The sequence below is a fragment of the Cydia strobilella genome, chromosome 18 (genome assembly GCF_947568885.1).
Source record: "Cydia strobilella chromosome 18, ilCydStro3.1, whole genome shotgun sequence".
Taxonomy (NCBI): Eukaryota; Metazoa; Arthropoda; class Insecta; order Lepidoptera; family Tortricidae; genus Cydia; species Cydia strobilella.
Window position 1 is genome coordinate 9,323,544 of NC_086058.1, and position 12,653 is coordinate 9,336,196.

At 37.2% G+C, this 12,653-nt stretch overlaps 1 protein-coding gene across 1 annotated transcript; it reads left to right on the top strand.

The window, feature by feature from the left end:
- The first annotated feature begins 115 nt into the window (after positions 1–115).
- LOC134749331 (Golgi pH regulator) lies at positions 116–12,495 on the top strand. Its single transcript, XM_063684247.1, has 9 exons — positions 116–285; positions 466–629; positions 937–1,043; positions 1,476–1,579; positions 3,722–3,843; positions 6,700–6,923; positions 9,055–9,236; positions 9,890–10,075; positions 11,498–12,495. Exons 1-9 carry the CDS (start codon positions 244–246, stop codon positions 11,756–11,758), a joined length of 1,392 nt encoding a protein of 463 aa, XP_063540317.1. The 5' UTR covers positions 116–243; the 3' UTR covers positions 11,759–12,495.
- Positions 12,496–12,653: the final 158 nt, after the last annotated feature.

The following is a 12,653-nucleotide window of genomic DNA, read 5'->3' on the forward strand; positions in this document are numbered from 1 at the left end:
ATGGAACGTATAGAGATAAGCTGTTTAAGCCGTTGTAAAACCGGCTGAAAAAATAACACTTCATCAAATGATTAGACGTTTAATTGGTTGTATGTCAACGTCAGATCTGACGTAAGACTTCCACTTTGATTTGATTCAATGCAAGCGGGTAGCGGTTGCAATGCAATCTGTATAAATATTGCTCGAATTATCATACAAAAAACAAAACCTTTATATTGAGAGGGTCCCACATTAAGCAGAAAGATGACTTTCTTCGAAGACACTTTAATAATCCTGATTTCCCAGGTATAACTGAAAAAATGTACTGTTATATACCCTATTTTTTTCTGCTTTTACGCTTACTTTCCTTCTTCATTTACACATGTAATTACGGAAGTTTATTCTTAATGCGTAGTGCAGTTTATTCCTGACATATCTTATAATACATTATTTACTTTTTCTAAGGATTAGAGGTTTGTTTTCCAGACGGTTTTCTTCGTAGGCGGTTGGATATTCTTCGTGAAACAACTGTTTCGCGACTATGAAGTTCATCACACGCTGGTGCAGTTAATATTTTCTGTGACCTTCGCATTGAGCTGCACTATGTTTGAATTGATTATATTTGAGATCATTGGATACTTGGATTCAAGGTAACAAAAAAAAAACAAATTGATGTTTACCAATTTTATTTGTTTAGGTCTCGAATTTAATAACCATTTGTCATCTGTACTACTCATTTTTTATTCACTTGTATTTCAAACTGTAGCTGCTAGTTCTAAAAAGGATCTTACAAGAATTTTAAATGCTCAATTTTTTTAAACTCTAACAAGTAAATAAAAATACAGAGGGTACATCCTCGATGACATGCTTCATTGTATACTTATTGTTACCTACAACTATCAGCCACATTTTATTTTAAAGAAAATGCTAGAAAATCATTGTATCTCCTATTTTCAGTTCCCGCTACTTTCACTGGAACCTAGGGCTGTACTCCTTACTGTTCATGGTGATTGCCCTGCTACCATTTTACATTGCGTACTTCTGTATCAGCAACATCAGATTTGGTAAATCACTTGCAAATTGCAATCCAATTTTCATAACATCTAGATTTATTAATATTGGTACCTACATTATTTGTATTAAATTCCAGTAAAACATTAAAAACATCTGATATAAGAATGAGAGAATGTTGCTGTTTCTATTAGAGATTTAGGGTCTCCCTTTTTAGCATATTAGTTTACAGTATAATTTCATAGTCATCAGCCCATATTTCTTAAAAAAATATTTACATCTTGTTAATAAATCTCCTTTTATTTATTATTTGTCATCTTCTCTCATACACATAACATACAATAAGATAAGTAAAATTCCTGAAATGGGCTGTGTGTCTGTTGGAATTCCTGTCAAAATTATTTTACACATTTTCCTTTGATAACAAAAGTACAATTGTTTTCTCTTTTCTTATAAAATAAATAATGATAAAATATCTGTTTCAGTGTCCCAGAACATGATAAGGCCACTAACAGTATTTGTGTGGTTCATATATCTCTATTTCTTCTGGAAAATAGGTGATCCATTCCCTATATTGAGTCCAAAACAGGTAAGTCCCTTCTACTCTTAGGAAATGTTTGTCCTATCTACCTTGACTCCAGACCCAACATGCAAAATTGGAAACTGAAATTCATGTAAAGTCATAAATGCTTTCAGATATTTATTATAAGTACTTCTTATAATATATGTATATGATACAGTCTAGAAAGGACAACAGAACAAATGTAAGAAAGAAAAACTAATACAAAACAGATGATGCTAATTTATTTATTAAAGATAAAGATTCTTTATTTGCAAGAATACTTAATTCTAAAATACAGGTGTTGTTTTGTTAAATTATGGTGTACAGTATTCAGTCGCATAACGACATGCAAGTTTTCAAAAACAATTTTTTTTTATCTAATAGTATAAGTAATAGATTAAAATTCCAATATTAAAATTCATAATAAGTAATTGATTGATTAATTAATAATAAGAACACTAAACATAAAATAAATACATTTTTCAACCATTAATTCTTAGGTACTACTGCAAATTACATTCCAAATATTCCTTATCCATGATTCACGCTTATCCATCGCCTCGCAGTACTTCATACATTTTTTACACAGATGACACAGATCCATCCAACTACTTGCAAATACATCACATTCCGGTGCTGATGCGAGGAGCGCGTTGATATATTGTAGAGCGCGGACAAGTGGTGATTTGCCATGAGACATAGTGCGCGTTTTAGGCACAGCTAATAGGTGACAACTTCGCGGTCGGAAATTAAATTAGGCCTTAGCTATAGATGGAACGAACAGGCGTACGAGCTGTGCGACCAGTTCAGGGCAGTCTTGAGTTCCCTCATAAGACATTACATGCAGTAGTCAAGAGCCCCTAGTTACGCCTTACCTCTAAGGAATTAAACCCTAAAACGCCAAGCAGGAACTTTGATGGGTACAAATATGGGTAATACCCGTGAATCTTCTTATATAAGAATCGCAGAAAGGCATTCTGGATTTTTTCCAGAAGCAGGATGTACTTGTCTTCATGCGGGCTCCAAACGACCGAGGCAGCTTTAAGTTTACTCCGTATTAACGCAGTGTACACTAATTTAATAGCCCTGACGTCATCAAAATCTCGCGCATTCCGAACTACAAATCCTAACCTCTGATAGCAATTAGTAGCTAACGCTTTCACGTGCTCATGAAAGTTGAGCTGCGTGTCGAGGATGACACCCAAGTCATGTATAGACTTGACACGAGTTATGGGATCAGGACCTAGCAGGTATTGGGCGAATAAGGGACTATTGGCACGGCTAAAAGTCATCACGGAGCACTTTGATTTGTTAAAAAGGAGCTTGTTGTCAATGCTCCACTGATGAAGGCGGTCAATATCCTCCTGCAAAGACACACAGTCGGACAATTGCTGCACTCCATAAATGAGCTTTAGGTCGTCAGCATATAATAAACATCTGGCATACTTAGGGACAGCAGCTAAGTCAGTTATCATTAAGCCAAATAGAAACGGACCTAAAATCGAACCCTGACTGACTCCGGAACGTGTGTGGTAGGCTTTCGATACGAAGCATCCATGCTGCACGTACTGCTGTCGATCCCGCAGATAACTGGCAAACAACCGGAGCAGCTTCGGCGAGAAGCCAACGCTACATAGCTTGCTCAACAGTATGTCGTTATCTTACGTGTTATAGTATATACGAGTAGGTCTGATTTAATTGACTCTAACTACATTCATTAATTCTGTTTAACAAAAAATATCTCTTAGCAAATGTTGTGCTTTGTTGGCGAATAGTTTTCATAATAGTTGTGACTCAAAATGTTTGCATGTCATGCCGAATATTCGGCGCTTCGGCCGAGAGAGGGGCCGAATATTCGGTATTCGGGCAAAACCACTATTCGGGGCATCTCTAATATAGCAGAGAGTAAGTTGTTGTTGACAAATGGTTATATGGATGGAGTCATTGAGCGCCATTTACATTGGCTGCCTAATTTGAAGCATGGATGTACAGTCAGCGGCAGAAGTTGCTAAGCGGGCGAGGTGTTCAAAATTACCTTGACACGCTCTTATTCTCTTAATAATAAAGTCGCGTCAAGATCATTTTGAACACCCGGCCCGCTTAGCAACTTCTTCTGCTGACTGTGTCTTAATCTAATAATCCTTTAGAAATATTTTTATTATGTTACAGGGTATATTTTCAATAGAGCAAGGTGTGTCGCGAATAGGCGTCATTGGAGTGACTGTGATGGCTCTCCTCTCTGGTTTTGGTGCTGTTAACTATCCATATACCTCTATGGCTATATTTATAAGGTATGATCTTACTTGATGACGATTTTCTTGCCTTGATAGTTACTTAATGTACCTACTTAAAATTTGATGTACTTTTGTGCAGTTGGGCTTTAAAGTCTTATTATTTTCAATAACTACTCACAATCCTCAGTTTTAACAAAGATAGATATAACTCCGTAATAGATGTTTACAGTCTAAGGAAAAAACGTGCCTCGAAAATCAAGAAAATTTGATTCTCGTTCAGAGGGCGCCACTAGTTTTGGCCTACAGTCGTATAGATGGCGTTGACTGTTTCGTTTGTTATTTAACAATTTTAACGCATAACAGTGAAAGAACATGGGTCAAAATCATAAAAATAATTAATGCATTTAAAAAAAATCATTTATCTATATTTAAATACATTTTATCGTATTTTTATAAATCTTAATTTTTAGTTTTAAAGTGTGTCGACAGATGGCAGTGAATTTACTGGGGTTACAAAATTTACTATGACAGTACCGCTCTAGTATAAGTTACTCTATGGTTTTAAACATACCTCAGGCCTCTTGCGTCTTGACTTTGACCGCGCCAGCTAGTGGACACCCTTAATTTTTATTATACCAGTGGTTACCCATTTTGATAATAGTACATTTCGATGCTAGTGCGGAAAGTATGTCATTACTTCACGAGTAACGAGATACCTTGCCACTTGCGGGACGAGTGAAGAATGAGATATCCGCACGTGTATCAAACGACGTTTTTTAATACAGTTGCGAAAAATAAGAAAAGCAACAAGTAAGGAATGGAATTCGAAACTTTTATATTATTATTATTAATTCTGTGACACTGACATCATTAACATTGACATTATGAAGAGGCGTTTTTCTAGCTTTTATTCGACTAGAATAGATTTTGTTATTATTATTGAACCCACTTCGATGAAAGTTTTTTCAAATGCATGTTCTGTAAGACAGAAACAATTGTGAATATTAAAACATTGTACTATTATTACCTAAATATCGTTATTTACGATTATTTGTGTATCGTATATTTCTAAAAACAATATCGAATGTTGCCTTTGAAAACTTAAAACATTCTTGCAGTAAGAAAATACGCCTCTTCTTTAACAGGCGTTCCGTTCCATTCAGACAACTTATTAAGAACGGTTTTTCAACATTAAAAAATAAAGGTGTTATAATACTTATAATGATGAAGAGGTAAGTAATAATAGTTATTTGTTATACAAGGGTGCAAAGTTGTATTTTACCCGCGAGTGTTTCAACACACGAGAAGTAAAATACATTTGCACCCGTGTGTAACACAAAACTTTTCACCTCACTATAGCGAGGAAAGTGCAATATCCACAGGCGTTAGATCATCTTCATCACTGAAATCACTCATTTTTTTACGAAAACTGAGTTGTGTATTTTTACGCGAGTCGGTGAGAAAAGTTTTTAAGTAAAAAATTTGTTGACAATGTTGACATTTCTGATGTATGAAATGTCAACGATGCGTTTTGAAATTGCATCGACTCAACTTGTGCGTTCAGAATTATATTTAACATCATTATACAAAAACAAACGTTTCTTATGGTATTTTAAGGTTTATGACTTAAAATCATTAAATAAAGCTAAATTTGGTATTTTTATTAGATTCTCGAACCATTTATTTAATAATAATTAATATCGAACGAACCATTATCATGAGCGTTATACGTTTTGTTATCTGTCAAGCTACTTAGACACGCTTCATCCAAGGTCAAATTACTTTCCCCACTAGTGGATAAAACGTTTTCCCCGCTTGTTTTGAAGGATTAAAGACAACTTTCCGAGCTAGTGAGGGGAAAAATATTAAATATGCATATTTTTCGTATTCTTACATTAACAGTAGGTTTTTATGTTGATTACGACGTTTAATGGAAACTAATATTAACACTTATCAATAAGTAGTCATGAATTGGAACAAGTAAACATTTAAAAAAATTGGAAAAGTAAAAAGCACTAGTTCGCGAAATAGTATTTTATACAATCGTGATATAATAGAGAGCAGTCGAGTACAGTGTTTAAGCAACGAAGCTTGCTGAGTTGCTTAAGTTAAGGTACGAGATTGAAAAGCTTGATTATATCACTATTGTATACAATACTTTTTCTACGAGACAAAAAAATAATACTTTAAACTAGTAGAATCATATAGGTAAACAAACCAAAAGTATACAGCTAAGATACGCGAGCTGCCGCGGCCCGCGATACCTTCATACCGTTCATACCGATGCCCCGGCCGCCGGGCTCGGCGCCCCCGGCGGGTTGGTCAACGACACCTCCTCGTAACTCATGAGGCCCTGGTACCTGCTCCTTTCTAAATTCAATTTTAAGACAGTTTTTTTCTCGATTTTAACCACCATAGCCTATGGAGACTAACAAGCAACGCTAAGTGGTTTTCGTAGGGTATGGATGTTGCTATATGAAGGGTGTCACATGCGCGTTTCTGACTTATGAAGCAATTGTTTTTACTACAACATAAAATAAAATGTTTTTGTTGGCCAACCAATCACAAAACAGATGCATTGAATCGAGTCTCCTCGAAATGTATAAAGTTCTATTTTCAAAAATTTTATAATTGACTAAACCGTATCGATAAAATTCTTATGCTTGAGTCGGAAGTGCCATAGACTATCCAACGTTGAAAAGAGTAAGGTTGTAGTGTTGCATGTGAAGTTGTAATACACAGATTATACTCGACGAGTAGGAAAACCAACTTTCCGCACGCTAAACAGCCACGAAAAGTAGCACTTTTTGAGCAACTGTATTAAAAAGTGATTGTCATGTCACAGTTGAATGTCTTTTTATTTACAATTTAATTATCTAACCAAATTTACATTGAAATCCCGTTTCTGTACAGACCTGTAACCCAAGCCGATGTCCTATCAGTAGAGAAGAAATTACTTCAAACAATGGACATGATTCTAGTGAAAAAGAAAAGGATAGCACTAGCGGAAGCTAACAACGTCGGAGGAAGACAGCAATATGGCTTGTTGGACCAAGCAAATAAGAACAAGGGATTTTGGACGAATATTTTATCGAGTGTTGGCAGCATCACCAACCCGCTTAGTCATAGCTCAGAGAGTAAGTTGAATGCTTTTACATTGAATTTTCTCCTTACTTACGGTGTACTTTTCTTGTGTGACTTTTTGTGATAAGGTTCAAAACAGGGATGTTGCGGATGCCGATTTTTTGACACCCGCGGATGCAGATGCGGATTTTTTAAGGCTCACATCCGCATATGCGGATGTCGAGCTCGAGATTAGGTACATAAAAAACGTCAAATATTACACTAGTCATTTTTATTTAAAAAAACCTAACAGTATTTGAACAAGAATAGGTATAGGTGCCCCACAATCGCATTACTATACTAAAGTCCAAATAAAACAAACTTATCACTTCTTGTCGCTGTCCGTCATAGGCTGAAGTGCTCGATCGACGAATCACAAAAACTAAACGAGATTCCTATTGGCTAATGACGAAATTACCTAGAACTTACGCCGCCGCTAAGACGTTCCTGTACCTACCTGTTCCACATCCGAATGCGCATTAAACTCCGCATCGATTTTATGCGGATGCGGATGTTGAAAATAATGCGAGTTCCGCGGTTGCGGATGCGAATATTCGCAACATCCCTGGTTCAAAACCTATGAAACTCCTCATGGCATGGCATGGTGGCTTCCTTTTTTTGAACCCTAAACAATTATTGCGAATTTGAATACATAGAATTTAATGATACATTCACTTTTACGGCTGATGTAATTCATAGCAGTTGCACTTATGCAACTGTCACTTATTGGTCCTACTGTTATGATAACATTAGTTATGCCGATTACCGATTAGGCTGTAAATTCGTGAGATTTTCCTAATTGAACAATTCATGTCATATCGGTACCTCATCCCGTTATCGAATATAGATAATACCCCTAACAAAAGTTAGCACAATCTAGTGAATGAAAACCAATCTATCGCAGGCGTATCTAATCCTTTACAGAAAATTCTAACAAAATCGGTCGATACGTTTTGGAAATAACTAAGCGCCACTTGCACCACCCCACAAACCCGGGGTTAACCGGTTAAACCGTTAACCCAGTGTCAAATTGTACTGGTAACCACGGTAACTCCAGGTTTAACCGGTTAACCCCGGGTTAGTAGAATGATGCAAGTGGCACTTATGGCCGTACGTAAGAGCGAGAAAGCGATATCTCTTTCTCGCTCTTACTTATGGGTGCGTCCCACAATGACCTTGGTGCGGTGCGATGCTGCGATGGTGTGTTACGGCCATTAGACTAGTAGTAGTATAGTTGATCAAGCAGATCTTGTCAGTAGAAAAAGGCGGCAAAAATGTAGGCGCGAAGGGATATCGTCCCATAGAAAATTTGAATTTCGCGCCTTTTTCTACTGAAGATTTGCTTGCTCAACTACCAACTATAATCATAATCACTTTGTTGTACACAACACAGGTTTACAAATAGTTATGTGCAACAAGAGAGGAAAGTTGGTTTTTCTAGCGAGTGTTTATTTTAAGTCCCGAGAAAGCAAAAGATTCTAAGTTAGAATCTTGAGCGTAGCGAGGGACTCAAAAACAGAGATGTAAAATAACTTTGCTCTCGTGTTGCACATATATTTCTTCTCCTCGGTAGTGCGAACATATTAAAGGTTAAAATGTATTTCGAATTACACAGATAATACAAAAAAAAACAATTTGTAATAGAAGTATGAAGTGGCAGTTCATGGCCTTCACTAAATTAACTACATTGTCTGTTTCACTCCCTGGAGTGACGAAAGTAGGCTTGTTCGAGCTGCTGAGGTAAAAAATAAATTACAGTAATGGAAGTACAAAGGCGAACTTATCCCTATACTATTTGAGTAAGGGCTCATTTAGACGACGCGCGAACTCGCATGCGAGTTTAGTTCGATTTCGGATTCATCCAATTCAGCCGATCGATCAAATACCGCTATGTAATGAAACTCGCACTTATGCACCGTCTAAGTAAGCCCTAACCTAAGGCCAGGATTACACTCGTAAGTTTTACTTACGTAAGTAGGGACACAGCTATACTACAGAATGAGATATGAATATCGTTATCTCATTCTAGCAAATAGCTTTGTCCCTACTTACGTAAGTAAAACTTACGAGTGTAATCCTGGCCTAACACAAACGCCTGGATTAAAACTTGGAACTGTTTTGATCTGACATTTGTTTGAATTTCAGACATAACCCAACTCCGCCAAGAGATCGCCGCGCTCGAAGAGCTCAGTCGGCAGTTGTTCTTAGAAGCCCACGATGCCAGAACGGCCCGGGAGAAGGCCGACTGGTCCAAAACGTTCCAGGGGAAGTACTTCAACTGTCTCGGTTACTTCTTCTCGCTCTACTGCATTTGGAAGATATTCATTGTAAGTATTTATTTTAATAAGTAGCTCTTCTTTCGTGCGACGAGGAGCGATAGGCTAATTTATTCTTCGCTGGAGGGAATTTTCGTAAAAACTAAGGTACTTGCTGTTAACGTCAACATGCAGCTAGCGATCAGTGATAAATATCTACATCTACGAGTACACTTACATTTCTTGCGCAAGAATGTAGTCTTATAATCCATACTATAATATTATAAATGCGAAAGTGTGTCTGTTACCTCTTCACGCTTAAACCGCTGTACCAATTTAGATAAAATTTGGTATGGAGATAGTTTGAGGCCCGAGGAAGGACATAGGTTAGTTTTTATCCATCATCATCCACATTCCACGCAGTCGAAGTCGCGAGCAAGAGCTAGTATTCTATATTCTTACTTTCAACCAAAACCTTAGTCCTTAAAAGAAGGAATTAGATTCGTGATTTATATCAACTATAGCGTAACATTTTCTAAATTATATATCTTGCTAGCAATGATGCCCTAAGTCGGATCATATAACCGCCAAAGACACGACAACGAAAGCGAGCTTTTACAAGGCAGAGGGGATATGTTTCCCACAATGACTGAACTTTATTCTAAAGTGATAGGCTGCATATTTGTTTAATTCCTGACACCTAACAGACTTAACATTTGTTTTAGTCAACGATAAACATAGTGTTTGACCGCGTGGGTAAGAAAGACCCGGTGACCCGCGGGCTAGAGCTGGTCGTCCATTGGCTCGGGCTCAGCATCGACGTGGCCTTCTGGTCCCAACACGTGTCCTTCATCCTCGTCGGCTGCATCGTGCTCACCAGCATACGCGGCCTACTGCTCACTCTCACTAAGGTAGGTATAGTATGCGAGATTAACTCGATAATACTGTAATAACGACGGAAAGTTACCGAAATTGCGATTTTTTTTTAGTAGAAACTTTATTTAAACTGAACATTTCCGAGAATCTTTCTACCTTTTTGGAAACTCCCCAACTTGCATGTCTATATTTAACGCATTCACTACTACGCGCGTAGCCGTTTTCCCGTTTGCTGCGAAAAGCGTCTAAGAACAGAGAACTGTAGCTGGCAGTGAATGTGTTAATATTATTCTACCGCGTGGGTAAGAAAGACCCGGTGACCACCTGGAGCTGGTAGCATTGGCTCGGTTCTAATTATATGAGCTGTACAAACTTCGAAATGATGATCCCTCCCGCCCAGTACCCGCGTTGTCCTGCGACAACCAGGGATTCTAACAGTGTAAATCCCTGTCAAAGTTTAAGATATTATTGGCTTTGCTGAGTTGTGGGCCAGGCTGTTATGTCTGGTGGTATGTTCACTGACAGCGCGAGCTACGAGCGAAGCTGATAACACGTGTTTTCCGCTTTGTAGCGACAAGCGCCTAAGAATAGAGAATCCGCCTAGCGGGTCACTGGCAGTGAAAGTGTTATGACTTGGCTTGTAGTCTAAACTATGGATGGTATAGAAAGGATGCCAATCTCTTATGGCAGAATTGTTGCAAAAGTGACCGCTTTCAGCTTTAAATAATAGTTCCTAATCTCTCCGGTGGCGCTAGTTAGGGTCTGGGACATGAGTATAACATGAACCATATAAGGCAACAAATAACCCGACCAAATTACGTAGGTTGTTTTTGGTAGTATTGTATGGTGGCGCCGCCTAATTACTGTTTTTTGATGGACACTTTTCATACATTAAGATTTGGCTCCTTTATATAGTCTCCATGGTCTAAACTAAATGAGGTGACACTGACAGATGTCTTAGGCGGGAAGTAGGAAGTGTACGTTCAGAAATCTGATCTAGTGTGAATTCTCGTTAAAAAAAATTATTTTTACTCTGAATTATTGCTCTAAAAGTCATGATCAAAGGCACGCTGATAGCGCCTACTACTATAGGTATCGACGTCGCCTTCTGGTACTTCTATTAGTATAATTTAAATATAGTCGTGGAGATATATTGAAGGGAGCCACACGAAATCGAGCTGTCGAAATTCAAAAATCCCGCCCGTGATCCGTGGCGCATAAAAAAATAGTATACCATTATTGTCACATAAAAAGGTATCTAAGGGTTACTTCTACCACTTCTACTTTCCACCTAGCTCTCCAATATTTGATCAAATGTGTCTCACTCTGTCATTAACGCAAATACAAATTTGATCAAATATTGGACAAAGACAGTTTTCCTGTATCTTCTAAATAATGTAAAGTTTCGAATTTTCCCTCAACGTTCCTAAGCTAACCAAAATTGATTTCTTTTCCAGTTCTTCTACGCGATATCATCATCGAAGTCATCCAACATCATCGTGCTAATACTCGCTCAGATCATGGGCATGTACTTCTGTTCATCAGTTCTGTTGATGCGAATGAACATGCCACCAGAGTATCGCACCATCATCACTCAAGTGTTAGGTGACTTGCAGTTTAATTTCTATCACAGATGGTTTGACGTAATTTTTTTAGTTAGCGCGCTTACTAGTATATTCACGTTGTATTTAGCGCATAAGCAGCCTTCGGTCAGCTAGCTTGGTTGGTAGGTTTAGTTGCCTATGTTACTTATTTATAAGTCAGCAGCAAATGTTTTACTTATGCGCTTAGAAATTTCAGGATATGGGCTGTTAGCGTTATGTGAAGATTATTTTGACTGTAAGAGTAAATGATAGCGACACTGACTATGTAGATATTGTAGATAGTTTGAGAAGCCACTGAACTGAAGTCTGGTTGATAATTTATGTAAGTTTTTTGTACAGGTCCAATATAATATAAAATCAATTCATACTGTTAGTTACTCATACTTTGCATAATATTTTTTCCTTAATTTCACTTCGATGCAAAAGCTACCATATAGCTAGCCCATAAGATTGATTTTGTTAAGATAATTTTTCTTAGTGATCCCATAAAATCGTAAGCTTATTGATCAGAGATTACCGCATTATCATCGGGCAAGTGCTAGGTAACTTGCAGTTTAACTTTTATTATCGTTACGAACGCTACGATTAAGCAGTTTCATTTGATTTTATAAAAGAAAGTGTGAGTCTGTACCATAACAGTGCGAATATAAACATTACATGTTGACCGCGTAATGTCTACTGACCTAAAGTGCCGTTATAGTAGAAAAACACTAGAGTTACTTTCGTTAGTACAAGATACTTAAAACTTAAATTAATACTGTACATATGAGTCTGATAAGTCATTTAATTTATGTTGTATAATAATTATTCTAAGAGTTCTGTTCTGCGTGAAATACACGACGTATCATGAAGCCATGTCTTTTATTAAATCCTTTTTATATCATTAATTATAACATGCTATTGTAGTATGTAAAACATAATTGTCGAGTGGGTTATTTAAAATAATCTTGCATTTTTAGGTTGTGTTGCTCATAAAGTAATTTAGTACCTATAGTTGGTCAAACCAAAT

Bases quoted from the DNA above. Each gene is read 5' to 3' on its own strand.
- LOC134749331 (XM_063684247.1), top strand. From the start codon at position 244: ATGACTTTCTTCGAAGACACTTTAATAATCCTGATTTCCCAG. The intron at 286-465 runs GTATAACTGAAA...TTTGTTTTCCAG, and splicing joins TAATAATCCTGATTTCCCAG to ACGGTTTTCTTCGTAGGCGG. The intron at 3,844-6,699 runs GTATGATCTTAC...GTTTCTGTACAG, and splicing joins TCTATGGCTATATTTATAAG to ACCTGTAACCCAAGCCGATG.